A 22,700-nucleotide genomic window follows, 5' to 3' on the forward strand; every position below is an offset into this window, starting at 1 on the left:
CATATATAGGCAAGGAACTCTAATGGTTTATAGAATACCACCAATCAAGGGATCCTTGCCATGTACATGAGGGAGCACCTAACCTAGGCCGGCACACACATCCAGTGTGGATGGCGGCCAGGTGCCATGGGCCCTGGAGGGCCGGACCAAGCACAGCCCTATACGGGCATACATTATCCTCTAACACCTTGCATAGTGACACCAAACTATGTGCGCATATAAGAGAAAAAGTTCGGTAGACTAGAAAACATCTTAGACTTGAGGCGCAAGGGGAAGGTCCATAGGTAGTGCGAGCAATCATCAAGAATAACAAGATAATATTTATGACCCGAGACGCTAGTGATGGGCGAGGTCCATAGATCACAATGTATGAACTCAAAGTTGCGCGAGGCACGGGATGGTGACGCACGTAAGGGGAGACAGACGTGGTGGCCAAGTTGACACGCGTGACAAAGAGTGTTGCTAGCACTTGTATTACAACAAATAGTTGATGAATGCGCTAGTCTAGACAAAACTTCATGACCAGGGCGCCCGAGACGATGCCAAAGGGAGGTGCTAGCGACAAGGAAGGCGGATGTCGGAAGCTACAACGAGTAGTGTTGGCCCAATAGATCTGATTTCATTCAACCCAAAGGCCCAAAGGGCTAAGTCACCTCTTTAACCCTATTACTACCTAAGCAGCCACAGGAGGCCAGTAAATTCGCCGTGTGATCCCATTGACAGTCGAGATCACCCCGGGGGGAGGCTATACCTAGCCCTATCTAGTAATATAGATAGATACATAGATGCACATTGTGAGACTTATCTAACAATCTCCCCCTAAGTCTCACATAGTGGTCCGAATCACGCGGAGGTCGTCGTGGGCGTTGGTGGAGAACCCGCCGGAGCTGGTGAAGAACTTGGCGGAGTCGATGGCGACTCGGATGCTGGAGTAGGCAGACTCACTGTAGAAGGGCTGCCGACTCCCCCAGATGCTTCAAGGTGGATGTAGTTGACGACGAAGCATTAGGTCGTCGAAGTCGAAGGAAGCGGTGGTGGTCGTCGTTGGAGGAGAGAAGTCCGATCCTTTCTCTCCCCATTTTGCCGCCACCGGGCGAAGCACGGTGTTCCCGTCCAACAGGAACAGAGCCAGCTCGACCTCCTCGTACGACGCGTCGCGAACATGGCCACAGCGCATCGCCTGCGGGCAGTCCTTGAACACGGCTTGGACGAGAGGGGCGCGGTGTTGGCCATGGTGCCGCTCCAAGCGGTGAGGCCCTGGGTTGGCTCCAGAGTGGATGCCGAGTGCGCAGAGTGAGAACTCGGTCTTGACGTAGTCGAGGCCACGCGAGCCCGAGCTCAGTGTGCCTCCACTCCATGCGCATCTTATCTGCACCTCTAGCTTGGAGTCGAAGTCGGGGCCGAGGTCGGAGTTGCGGTCGCGATCCAACCGTCGGTCGGCGCAGTCCAACTAATGCTGCCGAGCGTGATCTAGCTCCAGGTACCGCCGATCGACCTCCAGCTTGCGATGCTCTTCCAGCGACTCAAGGTGCAAGGGTCCGAAACTGTTACACCTGATGATCTCATTCCGAGTTGGAAGATCCTTCATAGAGCAACCAAAAGGGTTAAACTCCATAGAGCAGTTATTATCGGTAGTGAACTGGCGAACGGAAATAAGATTCTTAATAAGGTCAGGGGAAACCGAAACATTATTAATATGAAGCTTATATGGAAGAAGGGTGGTGCTGGTGGCAGTGACAAGAAGTAAATTCTTGTTACCGATAACAATAGATGAAGGGCAATAACCGAAAGGAGTAGAAGAGGTCGAAAGTATACCAGGATCGGATGCCATGTGACTGGTAGCACCAGTATCAAAATACCAGTCGTGTTGCGGCGGCTACTGGAGCATCATGGTCTGGAAATTGGCTACCAGGGCAAGCTGGTCCCAACCCTAGTCAGGAACAGGTAGATAGGTGCAGGAGGCGTCCGCCCTCACTAGCCGGCCCATTGTCCGGGCGGACCGGCGACATAGGTCTGGTGCGACTGTTGGGTTGGAGCAGGTCGTGGAGGCGTCGGGGCCCATGGACCTGGCCACATGTAGATGGTGTTGGTCTGTGAGTTGTAGAAGTTAGCCCCGTGCGCGGGGGGAGGGTGGAGGGTGGTGGGGCGGGGATCCACCTGAGGGAGCGCTGGTGCCGCTCCCAGAAGATCTCGGTGTCCCACGGGAGGATGCCTGGTGCGGTCGGGAGGGCGTTGAGGGAGGCGGCTTGGAGCCACCAGAACTGTCGGAGCTTGAGGCGGTGAGGGCTGTGGTTGGAGATGCCTTGGCCATGGTGAGCTCCTCGAGGCGGATGTCGTTCCAGACCTGTAGGAATGAGGGAAGCTGGTTTCTTTGGCAAAGATGAAGGCCGAGGGCGGCGTAGGGTTCGCTGAGCTCACGAATGATATTGAGGACCGGCGTCTGGTCAGAAACGGGCACGCTGAGGTCCTGAAGATCTTCAACCATGCGCTTGAAGCAGCAATAGTAGTCGACGACATACAGGTCGCCTTGGGACAAGGCGCGGGACTCCTGATCGACGTACATAGCTCGTATGGTGCGGTTCCCGAGGAACCGGGACTCGATGGCAGCCAAATGTTGCGGGCGGAGGCGCCGCGCTCGGAGACGGTGTTAGCGAGGTCGTCAGAGATGGCGCCGAGGTGCCAGGTGCAGACCATGCAGTTCATCCGCACCCAAGAAGGAGAAGCAGGCCTGATGTCGTCGGAGAGAACGTGACATTTCAGTGAGTACATGTCGAGCGTGTTGAGGAAGGACTCCTAGCGAACGTAGGAGTTGACGTCGAGGAGCAGCGGGACCAGAGAAGGAATGTTGTGGAAGGAGACAATCTGCGCATGTAGGTTGAGGAGGACGGAGGCCTCATTTTGGACCAGCGCTTCCTGGTGAGGAAGGCTGCCGGCAGCAGAGGTGGTGTCGTCGCGGTCGCCGTTGGGTAGGGGGGGCTCAGTCGCGGCGTGCTCGCGGGTGACATGTTCCTGGGCGTCATGGAGGCAAGCGTCGGCCGCGTCGCGCTCAGTTTGAGCGAGGGTGACCTCATGCTCTGCTTCATCATTGCTTGGAGAGGTGGCGGCAGCAGCGGCTTTGGGGGCGGTGGGGTCTTCGGGCGTCAGCAGTGCTGGAGGATGCGCAAGGGAGGCGCGCTAGCAGCTGCGCCGGCAGCGGAAGGAGAAAGGAAAAACCCTAAACTCATGATACCATGATAAAGATTGAATTGTGTGGAAATTGTGGATTGATTGATGGAGAGATGCACAGGTTACATATATGGGATGAGGAGATCTTGGGGCTAATGGAAACCCAAAATCAGATCTCCACAGGACTCTCTAACCAACTATATCTCCGTAACCATAGGGCCAGCCGACTTATACATGCTTGCCACAAGATCCAAACACCCACGGGTAGGCCGGCTATACAAGCCGACACATGACCCTAAAACACAAGCACGTACATCAACTGTCTAACTGAAATTACTGCAATGTACCATCAAGCTAAAGTTCAGATCACATGATAGAAGAATGGTATAGAATAACCTATTTTTCTTAAATACCAGATTCGTAACTAACATATTGTCATTTCTATGTCCAATGCCAATCCTGTTTTTGAATTGCCAATTTGGTCAGACGAGAAAGGATTTGCATTTATAATTTACATTGTGCAATGAGGTGATTGTTTTACAAATGTTTGGTATTCGAAGAACTTTGCCATAAATATATGCAAGAATGGGTCTGTATCTTTCTACAAAATTCTCTGACCCTAAAATGTCAAGCCTGGTTTGTCCCTACTATCTGAAACTACCATGTGCAAAAACCTAAGCATGGTGTTGCAGTTCTAATCATAGTTATTAGGACTGGGCCAGTGATTGAACTGCTAATGTCCTTGGTTCGATGGTTCATTGGTCCAACCTGTTAAACCACCAGTCTAAAACAGTCTAAATAGGATACATAATTTACTCAAAACACACCTCATGCGGTGGCGTGGTGGTAAGGAAACAACCTCCGGAGCAGGTGGTCGCGAGTTGGAACCTTCCTCCGCCCCAATTTTAGCATTTATTTCTCTTTTCACCCGCTCCCTCTCACCAGGGGTGCTTGTAAGCTGGCGCCAGCCGGTTCATCCCGGTTCCAAACATGGAAAACCGGCCGGTTTTCCAAAAAAACCAGCGGTCGAACCGCAATTTGTCCGGTTCGATTGCATCCCCGGATTCCCGGTCTTTTATCTGAAATGGACCGGGGAGGGCTCCGGTTCCCAGTTTAACCTGTCCGGTCCAGTCCTAATAACTGTGGTTCTAATCATCTAATGTGAATGAATATGGATCAGTTACAGACTGATGGTTGCTTAGGCATGCTGATCATTAAACTTATAGCATATGAAGTTTATAGCTTTCTTGCATATATGGCCCAATGGACAACTTCATGTACCTTTTGCAATGGAACACAACTCATGTTTTGAAATCAAATTCGGTATTACAGCTTAAGGGAAATGTAGCAAGCTTCACAAGGCTGGTGCCATGGACCACCTTTGGTGGATTATCGTCCGTGACTAAGAAATCCCAATATCATCTTTGAATTAGTGATGGATATGTAAAGCAAAATGTTACAGTATCATATTTTTTTTCACACTATTTGAATCGGTATGAGGTCCCTAAGTTTCAAAGCTGGATATCATGCATATGCGAAAATTCAAGAGCTTGTTATTTGAACTATTGGATTGTATGTTTAAGAGGAGAAACTCGTTTGTGTTTAAGTTCATGGTTGGACCATTTTAATAAATTTTTTTACGTGGTATGTTAAACTTATTGCTATTTGCCATTTGAATTCTTGGATCTTTAGTTCTTTGACATTTGCAAAGACAGCTATATGTTATTGACCATGTTTTCTGTTTATTTCTCCCAGGGCATATGTTTGATGATAACTGTACTTCAGATGGCACGCTTACCAAATATCAGGGTATTGGCATGTCTACTAGCACTAGTTTGCTGATTGTTATAAAGTAATAATTTTACTGATCTTATCTCCATCAGAAATATCTAACACTATTTTGGCAGGTTGCATCAGCACTTCTTAGTGCTGCGTTTGTGTATGACATATTTTGGGTTTTCATTTCACCTCTTATATTCCATGAAAGCGTCATGATTGCAGTAAGTGTATTGATGACATGGGGACGGCTTGATCTTTTTAATCACTGCTCCAAAACAAATGTTTCCCTGCAGTGCCTGTATTCATTCATTTTAAAGTTTGACTATCAGTGATTAGTCATCTTTGGGACCACTTACTTTGTAATATATCATTTGAACTAACATATAATAAGAAAATGTGATTGTCACATGTTTCATGACATGGTTACGACCTAAGCTCAAAATGTACTCTGTTAACGATTCTGTAGTCGATCTAATACAGAGCAGTGCACAATGACACACTTTGAAGGGGTTGACCGATGCTTAGACAGGTTGGGGTCTCCTGCAGTGAGGGTGAGGATGAGGGTTACAACTGTGGGTATCCTAGGTCAGGGGAGTTCTAAGCTCTATGGGTTGATGGGTTGAACGATGCGTCTTAAGACTTATTTGTAGTTGCACAACAGAATGGACTGCTGCACCCTGTTTTAAGATCAACTCCCAAGTTGTTGACAGAAATTATTTTGTGGTGAAGATAGTAATTGTTTGCTGCCTTCAGTTCAGAACATGTACTATTACGAGATAGTAAGAGCTAACTTTGGAGCTAGAACATGCACTTGATACAATAAAAATATATTTTCTGATTATCCGCATAAACTTGTACGTTTTTTGTGTCAAGTGTGCTTGCTTTCAGCTGCAGTTATTAAATGTGTGGAAAACACAACTGTGTGATTTATCGCATATCCATTCATTGAATTACCAACCTAATCTGTACTAGTGAACCAGCCATATCCATTCATTGTAACTCTCGTGTTTTCTGATTATTCTCATTTTATTTATGGTTTCTTTTGAAATTTACTCAGGTTGCTCGTGGTGATAACACAGGGGAATCAATTCCGATGCTCCTAAGGATACCTCGCTTCTTTGATCCATGGGGTGGTTACGATATGATAGGCTTTGGTGATATTATTTTCCCCGGATTGCTTGTTGCATTCAGCTATAGGTATGTGATGTTGTGATATACTGTCTTTCATGTGATCCGGTAGTTCCATTAAGGACTACACTTATTCTAATCAAGCCACAACCAGACTTTGATTATGAAGTAACATACCCGGCTTCCTTTGTTGGATAAGTCTCATATGTGTGCATCCATGTATCTGTCTATATACTAGATAGGGCTAGGTATAGCCACCCGGGGTGATTTCGACCATCGATGGGATCACATGGAGGTTTTTCTAGCCTCATGTGGCTGCTTAGGTGTTAAGAGTCTATTAGGATGTCTTAAAGAGTCTAGTAGCATATTCCCTAAAATATGCTTTTTTGGGTCTATATATGTAAGACTGCACTTTGGGCTTAATAAGTGAATGAAATCAGATCTATTGGGCCAACAATTGGTATCAAGAGCCTAGGGTTTCTTTTTTCTCCCCAATCTCTCTCCCTCTCGTGCTCCTCCCCCCCCTCCCAACTCCCTCACCCGCCGCGGAGCAGAGGAGCGCGGAGCGAGGCGCGCGCACGGGCGGAGCAGCAGGCGCGGGAGGGGCGGCGTGGCGCAACAGGCCGGCGCGGGTGCTCTGCAGTGTGGCGGAGTAGGCCGGCGGAGTGGCTCGCGCAGCAGGAGGACAGGCAGTCGGCGCAGGTCCAGGCGTTCATGCGCGGGTGCTCTGCAGGCGCGGGAGCAGAGCACCTCCACGTGGGCACGCGTGCTGGGGAGGGCCAGGGCGCGGGTGCGGGCGTCCGTGCAAGACGCGCGCGGGAGCAGAGGAGCAGTGCATGCAGCAGCTCGTAGGGGGCTTCTTCTTCCTCTTCTCCGGCCATGCCTTCCGCTACACCGAGCCACCGCTCCAACCACGGCTCCATCTCGTCGGGCACGAGGCGCCAGCGTGAGGACGACGCAGCGGTTCTCGCGGCCGCGGATGCTGCTGCGGAAGCAGCGCGCGCACGGGCTGAGCGGCTGCGGGGCGTGGCGCGGGCGGAGCGTGAGGCTCTCGAGGTTGAGGTGGAGGCCGAGCGGGTGGCTGCGGAGGCTACAGCAGCCCGGCGGCGTGACGACCAGTGTGCGTTGGAGGCAGAGGTGCGCGAGGCCCATGTCGCGGAGGCCCGGCGGGCCGTGGAGGCGGCCATGGCCGTGCTGCGCGCGGCGGAAGCCGTCACCGGCGACATCGGCACGGGCGCCGGTGACGACGACGATGCGGTGACGACGACGATGGTTGGGAGATGGAGCAGCGTCCCCGACCCTTTCCACCTCCAGAGCAGCGTTGCCGAGCGTCTCCTTCCCTAGAGCGGCATCGGCATCGCCTTGGGCGGCGGGGCAGATCCCCCGTCGTCTAGACAGTCTTCAAGGACTCCGGCGGCTGGCCGGTGCTTACGAAGACGAACTACGCTGACTGGAGCCTGGTCATGAAGGTCAAGCTTCAGGCACGGCAGATGTGGGATGCAGTCGAGTACGGCGACGTCGACGACCACGAGGATCGGCATGCCCTCATGGCGCTTCTTGTGGCTGTCCCGCCGGAGATGGTGTTCGTCCTCGCCAAGAAGCCCACCACCAAGCTGGCTTGGGAGGCCATCGCCCAGATGCGCGTCGGCAGCGACCGTGCGCGGTGGTCCACTCTCCAAAAGCTTCTCCCTCCGCCTCGCCAGCTTGATGCAGAAGCTGGAGATGTTCGGCGACGACGACATCAACGAGGAGCGGGCGGTCGAGAAGCTTCTCCGCATCGTCCCTGACAACTACACTCAGGTTGCTCTGGCGGTGGAGACGATGCTAGACCCCTCCGCGCTCACGATCGAGGAAGTGACGGGCCGTCTCAACGACCGCAAGCTGTCTCCTGCCGAGCCGACCACCGCGGGGGGCAAGCTTCTTCTCACTGAGGAGCAAGGGCGTGCTCGTCAGGGTGAGAGGAAGAAGGGGGAGGCTTCGGGCTCGTCGAGCTGCCGCGCGCGTCGACCGCGCGAGAAGGACAAGGGCAAGGCTCCACATCCGCGTAGGGGCGACGGCGGCGAGCGCAAGGCGAACAGGGACGACACCTGCGGCAACTGTGACAGGGCTAGCCATTGGGCCAAGGACTGCACGCGGCCGAAGCGTGGCGGTTAGGCCCACGCCGCCGAGGCTCACGTCGACGACGAGCCAGCCTTGTTCCTGATGCACGGGAGTGTCGAGCTACGCTCCTCCTGTGCCAGCCGGCGCCGCGTTCCTCCACTTCGACGAGCCGCATGCTCACGCCTTCCTCGGAAAGGGTGCGAGCGACGAGAAGATCGACGGATGGTACCACGACACCGGTGCCACCCACCACATGACTGGGCGGCGTGAGTACTTCTCTGACCTGGACTTCGCCGTGAGAGGCTTCGTCAAGTTCAGGGACACCTCCGCCGTGGAGATCGAGGGTGCCGGCTCCGTTGTCTTCGTCGCAAAGACCGGCGACCATCGGATGCTCCCCGGCGTCTACTACATCACGTCATACCGGCTACTCCTGGAGGCCGGCGCTACTTCCTCCTCCTCGATGACGTCTCCCGCTACATGTGGGCGATCCTCCTCGACACCAAGGCAGCTGCTTCGGACGCCATCAAGCGTCATCAAGCCACTGCGGAGGAGTGTGGCCGCAAGCTTCGTGTGCTGCGCACGGACAACGGCAGCGAGTTCACGGCGGTTGAGTTCGCGGCGTACTGCGCCGACCGGGGCATCCAGCGCCACTACTCCGTGCCGTACACTCCGCAATAGAACGGTGTCGTCGAGCGCCGCAACTAGACGGTGGTGGCCACTGCTCGTGCCCTCAAGCAGAGGGGGATGCCGGCCATCTACTGAGGTGAGGCGGTGATGACCGCCATTCACCTGCTCAACCGCTCGCCTACCAAGGCACTCGAGGGCAAGACGCCATACGAGGTGGCACGACCGCAAGCCGGCGGTCAGCTACCTCCGTGTCTTCGGCTGCGTCGCGTTCGTCAAGGAGCTTGGCCACGTCGGCAAGCTCGACGACAAGAGCGTACCAGGGGTCTTCATCGGCTACGCGGACGGCGTGAAGGCCTACCGCATCCTCGACCCTATGACACAGCGTGTGCGCATCGCACGCGATGTTGTGTTCGACGAGGGTCGGGGGTGGGCGTGAGACAAGGCGGTGGACGACGGCTCATACTTCGACAATCAGGGACTTCGTCATTGAGTACGCTCACTTCGAGGAGGCTGGGGGAGTAGGCAGCTCTCCTTCACCGAGCGTGTATACCCCAGCTCCGGGATCGCCACCTGCTCCGGCGAGTCCTCCGCCGACACCGCCGGCCACGCCCCGTTCGCCTGTGCCAGCGCCCCGTACACCTACTCCGATGTCCACGCCTCCAAGCTCAACACCGCCAGCCTCGGTTTGCAACGAGCATCGCCCGGTGGAGTTCGTCACGCCGCTCTCCAACGACGAGGACCGCGTCGACGCGTACCACGACGGTGAGCCTCTGCGGTATCGCACTGTGGAGTACATCCTCGGCGAGCAGCCGGTGCCTGGACTTGTACCGCACGGCGGAGCTGCACCTGATGCACGATGATGGTGAGCCACGTTCCTTCGTTGAGGCGGAGGAACATATGGCTTGGCATGCCATGATGCAGCTGGAGATGGACGCCGTCGAGAGGAACCGGACCTGGGAGCTAGCTGATCTCCCAGCCGGATATCGCGCGATCACCCTCAAATGGGTGTTCAAGCTAAAGAAAGATGAAGCTGGTGCGGTTGTCAAGCACAAGGCCTGACTCGTTGCACGTGGGTTCGTGCAGCAGGAGTGGTCGACTTCGACGATGCCTTCACACCTGTCGCACGGATGGAGTCCGTGCGTCTCCTCGCGCTGGCAGCCCAGGAGGGCTGGCGCGTTCACCATATGGACGTCAAGTCTGCCTTCCTCAATGGTGACTTGAAGGAGGTCTACGTCCACCAGCCACAGAGATTCGTCATCCCCGGCAAGTAGGGCAAGTTCCTTCGCTTGCATAAGGCTCTCTACGGCCTGCGGCAGGCGCCTCGAGCTTGGAACGCCAAGCTGGACGCTACCCTAAAGACCATGGGATTCTAGCAAAGCCCGCACGAAGCGGCCGTCTACCAACGGGGCAAGGACGGCTATGCCTTGCTGGTGGGCATCTACGTCGACGACTTGGTGATCACCGGCACCAAGGACGACGAGTTGGAGGCATTCAAGGAGATGAAGGTGTCTTCCAGATGAGCGACCTGGGCCCCTCTCCTTCTACCTGGGGATCGAGGTGCACCAAGACGACTTCGGCATCAGTCTCCGTCAGACTACCTACGTGGGCTCACTGATTGCAACCCCTCTCACTCCGATGGCGCATTGTTGAGCTAGGTGGGCTCACCGATTGCAACCCCTCTCTCATTCCGATGGAGGAGAGGCTGAAGCTGAGCCGCGACAGCACCGCGGAGGAGGTCGAAGCCACGGAGTACCGGCGCCTTGTTGAGAGCCTTCGCTACCTCACCCACACACGGTCGGACTTGGCATTCGCCGTCGGCTACGTCAATCGGTTCATGCAGCGACCGACGGTGGAGCATTTGCAAGCCGTCAAGAGGATCATCCGCTACGTCTTGGGTACCCTCGACTTCGGCCTGCACTACCCGAGGTGTCCTGGCGCAGCACACTTCATCGGCTATAGCGACAGTGACCACCCCGGCGACATTGACACAAGCAAGAGTACGAGCGAGATGCTCTTCTTCCTCGGCAAGTGTCTTGTCAGCTGGCAGTCGGTCAAGCAACAGGTGGTGGCTTTGTCTAGCTATGAGGCAGTGTACATCGCCGCTACCTCCACTTCGACACAGGCGATCTGGCTGGCTCAACTGTTTGGTGATCCCCTTGGCAGAGATGCCGAAGCAGTGGAGCTCCGGGTGGACAGCAAGTCCGCTCTGGCCCTGGCGAAGAACCCCGTCTTCCACGAGCGCAGCAAGCACATCAGGGTGAAGTATCACTTCATAAGAGGCTGCTTGGAGGATGGGAGCGTCAAGGCCAACTACATCAGCACGAAGGACCAGCTCGCTGACTTCCTCACCAAATCCCTTGGGAGAGTCAAGTTTCAGGAGCTGCGGTCCAGGATTGGGATGACTCGAATTGGGACCACTGTATGAGACATAGTGGGAGAATGTTAGATAAGACACAATTGAGTTTACAATTGAGTATAGCCCACCCGGGGTGATCTCGACCATTGATGGGATCACACGGAGGTTTTTCTAGCCTCATGTGGCTGCTTAGGTGTTAAGAATCTATTAGGATGTCTTAAAGAGTCTAGTAGCATATTCCCTAGAATATGCTTTCTTGGGTCTATATATGTAAGACTGCCCTTTGGGCTTAATGAGTGAATGAAATCAGATCTATTGGGCCAACATCCTTTCTTGGTAAATGTATTGGTGATCAGTTGTTGAGTAAAACATTGCCAGCCAATCAAATTAAATTTGCCTGTTCAACTACCCCCATTCACGGTTAATGGTTGGTGTAATCAATTTATTCATAATTGAATCAATTTGATTACTAGGTAAATGCCTACAAATTCTCATAGTAAACTCAATTGTTTTTCAATGTAGTAAAAGGAGCACAATGCATGTAAACTTGGCTTTCTTCTTCTCTTCCTCCGTGAAGTTCGATAATATCACTGGGATACTTCTTCTAGAGTTTGTGTTCTAAGAATGACCAAGTTTGATAATGAAATTCACTGACGTAGTTCTAGTTACATGTGTTCTAAGAATGTTATGGGCAATGATTTGTAGAATTCTATAGAGAGTATGCTCTAAATCGATAATTATTAAAATATACTATAAATTTGAAACTACATTCGGCTGGATTTAGATGTTGTCGGGTATCAATATTAGGGATACCCAAAGCCAAGGGATTAGCGGCTGCACGTCTCGGTTAAGTTGGAGAGGCTAACGCACCGGAACTCCTCGCCCGACCCTTGTGGACACCGACAATTGACGTGCCAGGTAGGGGACTTTTGCACGTTTCGCTCGTTTTCACCAGGTTGCGGATGGCAAGCGATGCCGGAGCTTGGGTCCCTGGCGCGCTCGTGCATTTTGGTGACCTGCGCTTCATCGTCAACACGGAGGGTGGATTGGAGCGGCTCGACGCTCCCATCCAACCCCGCCACCGCTGTCAGCACCGACCCCGTCGTCGAGGCTCTGCGGGACCTGCGGCTGGACATACCGGAGTCTCGCGCCCCCGCTTGCGACCATCGCCCCGTCATTGATTGTGGCAGCACGGAGCACATGCTCGGCGCCTTCCTGGGCACCCGACCGGCCTAGGAGGATTTGCGGCGCGTTTTCTTCTCGTTCGTGGCGTAGCTCTCTGGAGAACTGATCTCCCCAGGGATCCTCGATGGGGGCGCCCCGGCGGCATTCCCCTTCGACCTGCGCAACACCGTGTGGGTCATGCAGTGCCTCGTGGCGTCGCACAGTTCGTGGGCATGACATACTATATGTCCGAATCCTTCCATGACCTCCTAGCCGGGGAATCAGAGAGCATCTCCGATTCCGACTCTAGCGAGGGAAGCCACGACTTGTCGTATGAGTGTTTCATGGCGGCTCCCCTTTCCCCAGCAGGCGAGCTTCCGAGCCAAGGACCGGCTCGAGCTCGTGCACGGGGACTTGTGTGGACCGGTGACACCGGCCACACCAGGAGGACGACGCTACTTGCTGCTCGTCGACGACCTCTCCCGCTACATGTGGGTCATGGTCCTCGGGAGCAAGGGAGAAGCTGCGGACGCCATCAGGCATGCGCATGTTGCTGCGGATGCGGAGTGCGACCGCAAGCTGCGCGTGCTGCGCACTGACAACGGCGGCGAATTCACGGCGGCTGAATTCGCGTCGTACTGCGCGGATGAGGGCATCCAGCGCCACTACTCCGCACCGTACAGCCCGCAGCAGAACGGCGTCGTCGAGCGGCGCAACCAGACGGTTGTGGGGATGGCCCGGGCCCTCCTCAAGCAGATGGGGATGCCGACTGTGTTCTGGGGAGAGGCGGTGGTGACGGCCGTCTACATCCTCAACCACTCCTACCAAGGCGCTCGACGGCATGACGCCGTACGAGGCTTGGCATGGGCGCAAGGCGGCGGTCTCCCACTTGCGGGTCTTTGGCTGCCTCGCGTTCGCCAAGGAGCTTGGCCACATCGGCAAGCTCGATGACAGGAGCACCCCGGGAGTCTTCATCGGCTACGCGGAGGGCTCGAAGGCCTACCGCATTCTCGATCCAGACACAGCGTGTGCGCACGGCGCGCGACGTTGTGTTCGACAACGGGCGAGGATGGGCGTGGGACAAGGCGGTGGATAACGGCTCGACTCCGACGTACGACGACTTCACCGTCGAGTACGTCCACTTCGAGAGCTGGGGGAGTAGGTAGCTCTTCTTCGCCGAGCGTGCCTACCCCAGGTCCTCGAGCCTCCACCGACTCCGGCGCCTGCTACATCGGCAGCACCACGCTCTCCAGCCACGACTCCGGCTGTGATGGGTTCCTCGTCTGCACCACCACTGCCGGCGACGCCACGCACTCCAGCACCGACAGCCACCCCTCCGGGCACGTCTACTCAAACACCTGCTCGCGTTGAGCACAGCCTGGTGGAGTTCGCTACTCCGCTCACTCACGACGAGGAGCGCATCGACGCGTACCACGACGGCGAGCCGTTGCGATATCGTACGATGGAGGACCTTCTCGTCGATCAGCCGGTGCCGGGACTGGTGCCTCACGACCTGGAGGCGCAGTTGCACCTCGTGTGCGACGACGGCGAGCCTCGGTCTTTCGCAGAGGCCGAGGGACACGTGGCATGGCGTGCTGTGATGCAGTCGGAGATGGACGCGGTTGAGAAGAACCGCACCTGGGAGCTCGCTGAACTCCCTCGTGGTCACCACGCGATCACCCTTAAGTGGGTGTTCAAGCTGAAGAGGGATGAAGCCGGCACCGTCGTCAAGCACAAGGCTCGCCTGGTGGCACGAGGTTTCGTGCAGCAGGAGGGAGTCGACTTCGATGATGCCTTCGCTCCTGTGGCACGGATGGAGTTCGTGCGACTACTCCTTGCGCTAGCTGCCTAGGAGGGCTGGCGCGTCCATCACATGGACGTCAAGTCGGCGTTTCTCAACGGCGACTTGAAGGAGGAGGTCTATGTGCACCAGCCGCCGGGATTCGCGATCCCCGGCAAGGAGGGCAAGGTGCTACGCCTGCGCAAGGCCCTCTATGGCTTGCGGCAGGCACCACGGACGTGGAATGCCAAGTTGGATTCCATGCTCAAAGGGATGGGCTTCGAGCAAAGCCCGCACGAGGCGGCCATCTACCGGCGGGGCAATGGAGGAAATGCCTTGCTGGTGGGTGTCTACGTCGACGACTTGGTGATCACCATCACCAAGGATGCGGAGGTTGCAGCGTTCAAGGAAGAGATGAAGGCCACCTTCCAGATGAGCGACCTGGGGCCTCTCTCCTTCTACCTGGGGATCGAGGTGCACAAGGACGACTCCGGGATCACGCTTCGACAGACCGCCTACGCCAAGCGCGTCGTTGAGCTAGCTGGGCTCACCGACTGCAACCTAGCTCTCACTCCGATGGAGGAGAGGCTGAAGCTGAGCCGTGACAGCACGGCGGAGGAGGTGGACGCTACCCAGTACTGGCGTATTGTGGGGAGCCTTCGCTACCTCGCCCACACACGGCCGGACTTGGCGTTCTCTGTCGGCTACGTTAGTCGGTTCATGGAGCGACCGACGACGGAGCACCAGCAGGCTGTGAAGAGGATCATCCGCTACACTGCGGGGACCCTTGACCACAGTCTCCACTACCCGAGGTGCCCTGGGGCGGCACACTTCGTCGGGTACAGCGACAGCGACCACGCCGGCGACATCGACACCAGCAAGAGCACGAGCGGGATCCTCTTCTTCCTCGGCAAGTGCCTCGCTAGCTGGCAGTCGGTCAAGCAGTAGGTGGTGGCTCTGTCCAGCTGCGAGGCTGAGTACATAGCGGCCTCCACCGCTTCGACTCAGGCACTCCGGCTCGCTCGACTGCTTGGTGATCTCCTCGGCAGAGGCACTAGAGCGGTGGAGCTCAGGGTGGACAGCAAGTCCGCTCTGGCCCTAGCAAAGAATCTCGTTTTTCACAAACGGAGCAAGCATATCCGGGTGAGGTACCACTTCATCCGAGGCTGCTTGGAGGAAGGAAGCATCAAGGCGAGCTACATCAACACCAAGGACCAGCTTGCGGATCTGCTCACCAAGCCCCTTGGGAGGATCAAGTTCCTTGAGCTTTGCTCCAGGACCGGGATGGTCCAACTCTCCCACAAGACGACGCACAAGACTTAGGGGGAGAATGAAGGGAATAAGTCTGTGTACTCTTGTCTTTGTGGGTCTCCACCTAGGACAGCATCTAGGACAGTCTTGCTGCCCCTTCATGGACAGCATCTAGCTTTATTCTTTTGACTAGCATCTTTGCATGCTGCAGCCCAGGCCCTTGCATGGTCCATGTGCAGCACGACTAGCATCTTAGACTAGAGTTTAGCTTATGCTTGCTGCTGCCCAGCAGCTATAAAATGTATCCCTAGCCCCCCCTCGGGATGGCATAGCTTTGAGTTTGTGAATAAGAGAAAACCAGAAAATTGCCCCAAGTTCACTGTCATCCTCTCAGCTCAATGAGAGTAAGAATTGAGCTACTAACAGCACACCATCCGGGCCAAATGCGCAAAGCACCAGATTTATTAGCCGGTGGTAAAAATCACCGACACATATCCTCGCTATTGTTTTGGATTTTTTATTTTATTTTATTTCCATATATAGATTTTTCTCCCAGTTTTGGCATAAACAATGTGGGGGGGAATACTACTATAGTACGCTAGGCCTTGGGGCATGGCGATATCGAGCCAGCTCAGCTTGGATCGGCTCGAGCTGGCTCGGCTCGGCTCGTTTGTCAGCTCGAGCCTACGCTGCCTCCTGCCTATTTGGCCGGCTAGGGCTGACGGAGGACAGAGGTGGAGGGGAGAGCGGAAGGCATGCAGCGGCATGCGGCTGCCCCTCTTCATGGCCGCAGCCCGGGGTGGACGATGGTCACTCTTCATGGCCTCTTCTTGTGAGTCTGGGGGCGGCGGAGCCCTTGGCCGTCGGCCTGACGTCTTAGTGAAGGTTGCAGCTGTCGTCAGCCAGAGGTCTCAGCGAGGGCTGCGGCTGCGCATCTGCGCAGGGTTGGCGGTGCGCAGAGGCGAGGCCGTGAGGGCTGTGGCACTTCTTGCTTCGGCGGCTGAGGAGTGGAGGTGGTGCCGCTGGCAGTGGCGAATCTAGGATTCGAAGTTAGGGTGGTCCAAGGTAAAAAATTTGAATACCATAAGTCCATATCAGATTAATAAAATATCTTATATATGTCTCCAAATCCATATTTAAGTATGGAACTTGCATCAAATGAAGCTTACACCCTTATTATAGTTCAAATAAGGTTCAATACTATTTCTTCTTAGGTTTACACTTTCACATGGCAATCTAGAACTAGCAGCTATGAGCCTAGGAATTGCAAATTTGTAGTGATGCTATCATGTAGTGCAAGTGTAAGCAACAAGCTAATTACCTTGCCTTTGTGGACCGTGGCTCCGTCAATTCGTCGAAGCTTGCAAATTTGCAAATTGCAATCGGCAAGCTAGCTGCCAGCACGCGCAGCGCACGCCATGCCCTCGGCCCTCCTGCTCGGCAGCTTTGTGGTGTGATGAAGTAGCTGCTGCCGCCGCCGGCTAGCTGAAGTAGCTGCTGCCCTAGGGCCTAGGCAGATCGGGGAGATGCCAAGAGTCTGACAGAGAGCAGACGGGGAGTCGCGGGCCGGGAGACGGGCGGAAGCAGGTCCAAACTCGGAAGAGGAAGTCGAGACATTGGCATTGGCTGCCCCTTCATATTCTAAAGGAAAAACAAAACTATTAAAATACTTATAGGGCTGTTTCTTAGGGTGGGCCGGGGCCTACCCGGCCCACCCTTTGGATCCGCCCCTAGCCGCGGGAGGCTGGAGGCATGGAGCGGCAGGGGTGCGGGGCTGCGGTGCTGACGCGCCAGGGACCTGCGAGATGATGGGTGATGAGGGAATCGTGGGATTCAGCCGCCCATGGGGAAGGGAGTGGGGGGGGGGGGTGCGCTGTGAGTGAGGATGCTATGGTTTCAGGCTGGGCCTCTGGGCCGGCTTTGTTTTTGGGCCTTGGCTCGTTTCGGCTGGCTAGCCGGCTCGAGCTGGCTTAACGAAACACCGAGCTAAAACCTTGGCTCGGCTCATTAATATTTTTCAACGAGCCGAGTCGAGCTAAGCCACTAATGAGCCAATTCGAGTGAGCTACGAGTTTTTCGTCCAGCCTTAAGTGGGTGTTTGACTTCTCTAAGTCTTGAGGTTTGGTTTGCAACTATATTATTTTGCATTCCTAGTTATTCCCAACATTTATAACTCATTACTTCAATATATCCTGAACAGATTTGACAGGGCAAGCAAAAAGGGTATCTTAAATGGATACTTTCTGTGGCTGACTGTGGGATATGCTGTTGGTATGTGCTTGATTATTTTTATCATTTTTTGTATTTTGAGATAATTATTAGCGAAATGTTCTGTGTTTGCTGTGGTGTTGCTTATTATTTGTATGAAAATAGATTAGTCAGGTCCTAATAAATTAATGTATTTCAATTAATATCCACATGTTTCAGAAGGAACATTTTCGGACTAGTCGAGGCAATTTTTTGTAGCCTTTTCACGGTAATTGGTATTTGAAATAAACCACCCCCTCCAGCTCTAATGGAGTACCATCTAGATTCACAGTTACAGCAATATTAGCCCTATCCCAATTGTAACCCGTCGTGAGTCTTCAATAATCTATTGGAGAACATAAGATCCAAAACTAGGTGGTGAATCACTGTCATTAGATGTTCCTTGTTGGGCTTTTTGTTTGAAAGCCTTAAGTACCTTTTGGTTCAGGACAATCTCTCTGCCTTTTTTCCTGGCAGCATAAAAAATGTCATTCGTTGCTGCAATGGGATCTGAAACGTGTTATTGTATAAACTAGAGAAGTTATTTGTTGCAAACACGTGAAGTGAGATATCATTTATAACAAATTGCTTCCCCATGCAGGCCTCTTCCTTACCTATCTTGCGCTTTTCCTGATGGACGGGCACGGCCAACCTGCGTTGCTGTACCTGGTTCCATGTACATTAGGTAAGTATGGACACTGTTCCCTGGATTTTGTCATCATCATGGTCTCGTTCACTCTCCGGACTGGAGTCATTGTGATTGATGCTTTATCGTTTCATTCATGTACCAGGGCTTATTGTTATCCTTGGTTGGGTAAGAGGTGACCTACACGACTTGTGGAACTATGGAAAAGGTCGAACTGAAAACGTGGTCGATGAACCTTGAGAAGTGAAATTCTGACTAATGATACCGGAGTGCTGGTGACATCCATATTATTCAATCGACGGATTATCAGAGATGTATAGAATTACCTTGATTGAAAAGTTTTTACGTGTCTTTTCTCCTTTGTAGTATATAGTTTAAGAATGTATTATTCAGGGGCTGGGTACACTGGAACTGCCGGTGTTGTCATATTAATTCGGAAAAGACGAGGTTTGATATATCCTTGCCTCACACCGCTCCTGTTCACAATATAGGTGCTCCACTTCCAATGTCCAAGTGTCTCAACCAACACTTTATTACCATATATACTTTGTGCTGGTAACCTGAATATTTGGAACTATATGTATGTGTTGGTGGCGGAGCGAAGAAGCACCACAAGAGCCCTGAGAAAAATCACAAACAAGAGAAATTCGAACCCCTTCGGAGCTGGAACCAACAATGCATTAGCTTCATATTAGCCATCCCATCAACTGCAATAACAGGTCAAGAAGGCGGTTCAACCACCTTTTCGACAATTGTATACTTTTACCCCTTAAATAGTATATTCCTCGAATATTCTAGGGGTACAAGGTAATTTCCTCTCGGGCTCTTCGCCTTCGCTCGCCCTTCGAGATATGCTTCGGCTCTTACCTTCGGTGCCTCGCCCAAGCTGTCTGAGGGATGGCTCATATCTTTTGGTCGCTGCCCAAGCTGTGTGAGGGATGGCTCTATCTTTTGGTCGGCCTTCGTGTGATGGATGAAGGATCCCCCTTCGTCTAGGACCTGAAGCGTCTTAGCCTTGATGCCGCTCATGACAGCCCTCCGCCTCGTCGGTGTAGTCCTTTGGGATGGACGAAGGCTGCTCCTTCGTCTGCTCCCGAAACCCATCGTTGATCCTTCGGCTTTGGCGATATGGCCCTTTGGTTATCATCCAAAGGTGGTGTCCCCAATAGTCATAGTTATTGGACCGGACCAGTCATCGAACCGGTCTTATTAGTTCCACCAGGAGTGATGGCCAAACTATCTGCTTGCTGCACTGGTTATTGTTAGCTCTGTTCTCTCAGAAATAAACTTCTAGCTGATTTATATGTCTAAACTGATTGGCCAATACCTAGTTGTTCTCTCAGAAACAACTTCTAGATGATTTACATGGCTGTAAGCATAACATGTAGGTATGTAACCAAACACATTAGTTTCAGACATGCAAGCCTTCAGTATCGTAGGCCAGTAGCAATGGTTCTTGTCATCTTCTGATTGGGCCATGTTGAATCTTAGTTACTGCTCATGACTGTCTTGTTTACCTGCAGGCTGGAAGGACAAGGGACTAATGCAATGCAAATATATCACATCCCGTACTTATGGTGTTTAGCTGACTGTAGCCTTTCTGTCATGTATAAATGTTGTGTACATGTAAGCATGTAAGCTATTGTGTACTATGTACTGCTATTATTAATCAATTTCTCTATTTCTATTAAACTGGGCTGTAATGCATTTAATGGGATTGGCCCATTTAGTTTGAGATCAATTGTAAATTCGCAAATAACAATTAGGCCAAAAAATAACAAAAAACATAAATCTCATTGGGCTTTGTTGGGCTTACTACATGGGCTTTGTTGGGCTATTCATAGTTTTGTGACGAATCAAATCGTCACAATTGGTCTGCCACGTCACATCCTAATCATCGCCACGTCATGTGAGGACAAAAATTTGTGAAGTTTTCTGTCCTACGTGGCACTTGCATAGTCAGCCATGGCATTGATTTCATGACGTTTTTTTGGGCTTGGTAGTGACGAAAATCAAGTGTCACAAATTAGTGACACCGCAAGGATCGTCACAAAATTTGTGACAAAAAAACATGTTTTCGTCACAGTATACATTTTATGACCCACATTAGGCGACGAACGTATTTTCGTCACCCGAGCGTCACAAAATGTAAAACGTAACGAAAATAACCATTTCTATGACATAAATGGAACGTCGCCTAAAGTCAAATCTCTTGTAGTGTTATGTGCTTGTGCCTTTGAAAGCTGTTCAACTAGTTCATTGATCTTGCTGAGCATGCTCAAGCGGGATTGCCTACATGTCAAATTCAGAATGTAAGTTCTCGATGGTGTAATATGCAGCTAGTGAACAAACTATAGCAGTTACATGTCAAACAATGAGCTCCTCACAGGAATTGATTTTCTGTCAAACAATGAGCTAGTGAACAAACTATAGCAGTTACATTGCTTTTGTACACATGCAGAACAAATGAATGGGACTACTCTTGGTCCTACAGATATAATCGAGAAATTTCCAGATCGCCCATTAATTGAGGTCATAATCCTTAGCAAGAACATCTTTCATGTGACATATACTAACACGATTGTTTGACATATACTAGCATGACCAGAGAAGAACAATCCCGATGAGTGAGACTGGAACAACTGAACCTCTGTCTGAACTCTGTTCAAACGAAATGCCTGAAAGTTTAGAAGAGATAATTTCTTCTGATTTCATTTGACAGATACATGGTTGCATTTCCAATCAATTACCGACCTGCTAGTGAGCATCTAATCTAAGAAAGAAAAGGTAGAGAGAGAAATGGAAGGCATCAATGTGCATGAAAGCTTTGCAGCAACACTGAGCTATTAGCAATGAAATAATCATAAATTAGGAAAAGAACGGAGCAACACCTGCTTCTTCCCCTTCCCTGCGAAGTGTGCATCTGATTGGAGCTCTCCGGCTTCTTCCTCTTTCCCTTTTCATCCTCGGAGTTTGAGGTCAAGTCGATGAGGACCTAGGGGCGCCCTCTGCTATGGGAGCTCGGGCCGCCAGTTGGAGCCGCCATGGCCGGCTTCACCTCGCCATTAGAGCCGTCGCTCTAGGAGGGGGAAGCGCGCCGAAATCCATGGCCCTCCATGGCTGGAACCGAGCGCGCGTGCCCGCTCGCCTTCACCTCGCCGTTGGAGCCGCCGCCCCATGAGGGGGAAGCGCGGCGGAGTCACCGGCCCGCCGTCGACGAAGCAGAGTGCTTCTTCCCAATCTTCTTCACAGCGCCGCTGGAGCACCAGCGGCCATTCCCATCTCGTGGTTGTGCACGAGCCGCCATAGAACGGGTCGCCGTGCGCCGTCTCCGTTCGCTGCCGGTAAGTGGAAGAGGAAGGGAAGAGTCAGAGATTGCGATGTGGATTGGAAGATGTGCGGAAAGGTCACGGGTCAGGTGTTTATTAACAAGTAAATATAGTAGGAAAACATAAGGTGTAGCTTTTTAAGTGAAATTCTTGAGTAGTTCAATGGTTTAGCTGTTCGTTACGGTGTGCAAGGTCGCGAGTTCGATTCCGACTCGCGCACTATTTTTTTTTACTTTAAATGCGGCTTACTCCCATGTGTCTTTTTGGCTTACTCCCATGTGTCTTTTTGGGCCTTCAAGACAAGAGGCCCGAAAGGCCCAAAAAGTTCTCGCACTATTTAACACTACTAGGGTTCCCTACCTCTCTCGCTGCAAGGGTTCACCGTCGGGCCGCGCTCCTCCTCCCCTCCCGCCGTGCTCTCTCGTGCCGCGGCTTCCCTCCCCACCCGCCTCTCTCGCGCCGCGCCCCCTCCCGCTCTCCCCGCTCGCATCCGCCGCCGCCGCTCTCCTCAATCCTGGTGAGGACCACGGCGACAGCGATGCCCCGACCACCTCAAGCCTGGCGACAACGACAACCCAGGCACGACGAGCAACTGGTAGTGAGGGCCGAGATCGAGTATGAGAGCTTTTCATCAACCTACTCCACCTAAAGCCTGGTGATGAAGAGCACCAGCGACGACGACAATCCAGGAACCACACACCACGGGCAGCGAGGGCCCAGGCCAAGTACGACTACTTCATCAACCTGCTCCAAATCGGTGATAGAGGTCACTTCTCTCTACCCGGGGACCTTCTCAACTTCTTTTGGGATTGCTCTTGTTTAGATTGATGTTCAGGATCATTCTCCTGATGCTTTTCTTAGATTGATGTTTAGGGTTTACACTGATGCTTTCTTAGATTGATGTTTAGGGCTTAGACTAATTGCTCTTGTTTAGGGTTTAGATTGGTGCTTTGTTGGAATTGATGCTCATGTTCTGGAATTGCTCCTGGAAATGATGCTCTTGTTCATTAGCACATTCATATGTATTAGTTTGGGATTTATAAAATAGGAACCACATTAGCACATTCATATATATAAATGCATTGCTATTCATCCTAAATCTGAAACATTCAACTTATAAAATAGGAA

At 52.7% G+C, this 22,700-nt stretch overlaps 1 protein-coding gene and 1 long non-coding RNA gene across 2 annotated transcripts in view; one reads left to right on the forward strand and one right to left on the reverse strand.

Annotated features, from left to right (window-relative positions):
• LOC120644503 (signal peptide peptidase-like 2) overlaps positions 1 to 18,749 on the forward strand; it is a 58,385-nt gene extending 39,636 nt beyond the window's left edge. The window contains exons 9-14 of the mRNA XM_039921129.1: positions 4,921 to 4,974; positions 5,073 to 5,165; positions 6,002 to 6,141; positions 17,551 to 17,621; positions 18,199 to 18,282; positions 18,389 to 18,749. Coding sequence (XP_039777063.1) covers positions 4,921 to 4,974; positions 5,073 to 5,165; positions 6,002 to 6,141; positions 17,551 to 17,621; positions 18,199 to 18,282; positions 18,389 to 18,483 — 537 coding nt within the window. The 3' untranslated portion in view covers positions 18,484 to 18,749. The remainder of the gene's footprint in view (positions 1 to 4,920; positions 4,975 to 5,072; positions 5,166 to 6,001; positions 6,142 to 17,550; positions 17,622 to 18,198; positions 18,283 to 18,388) is intronic.
• A 1,854-nt stretch (positions 18,750 to 20,603) lies between these two features.
• Positions 20,604 to 21,638, reverse strand: LOC120644508. Its single transcript, XR_005663779.1, has 2 exons — positions 21,135 to 21,638; positions 20,604 to 20,921 (listed from the first exon to the last, which is right to left on the reverse strand). It is a non-coding gene; the product is annotated as an uncharacterized LOC120644508 (long non-coding RNA).
• Positions 21,639 to 22,700: the final 1,062 nt, after the last annotated feature.

This window comes from Panicum virgatum, chromosome 8K, assembly GCF_016808335.1.
Source record: "Panicum virgatum strain AP13 chromosome 8K, P.virgatum_v5, whole genome shotgun sequence".
NCBI classification, from domain to species: Eukaryota; Viridiplantae; Streptophyta; class Magnoliopsida; order Poales; family Poaceae; genus Panicum; species Panicum virgatum.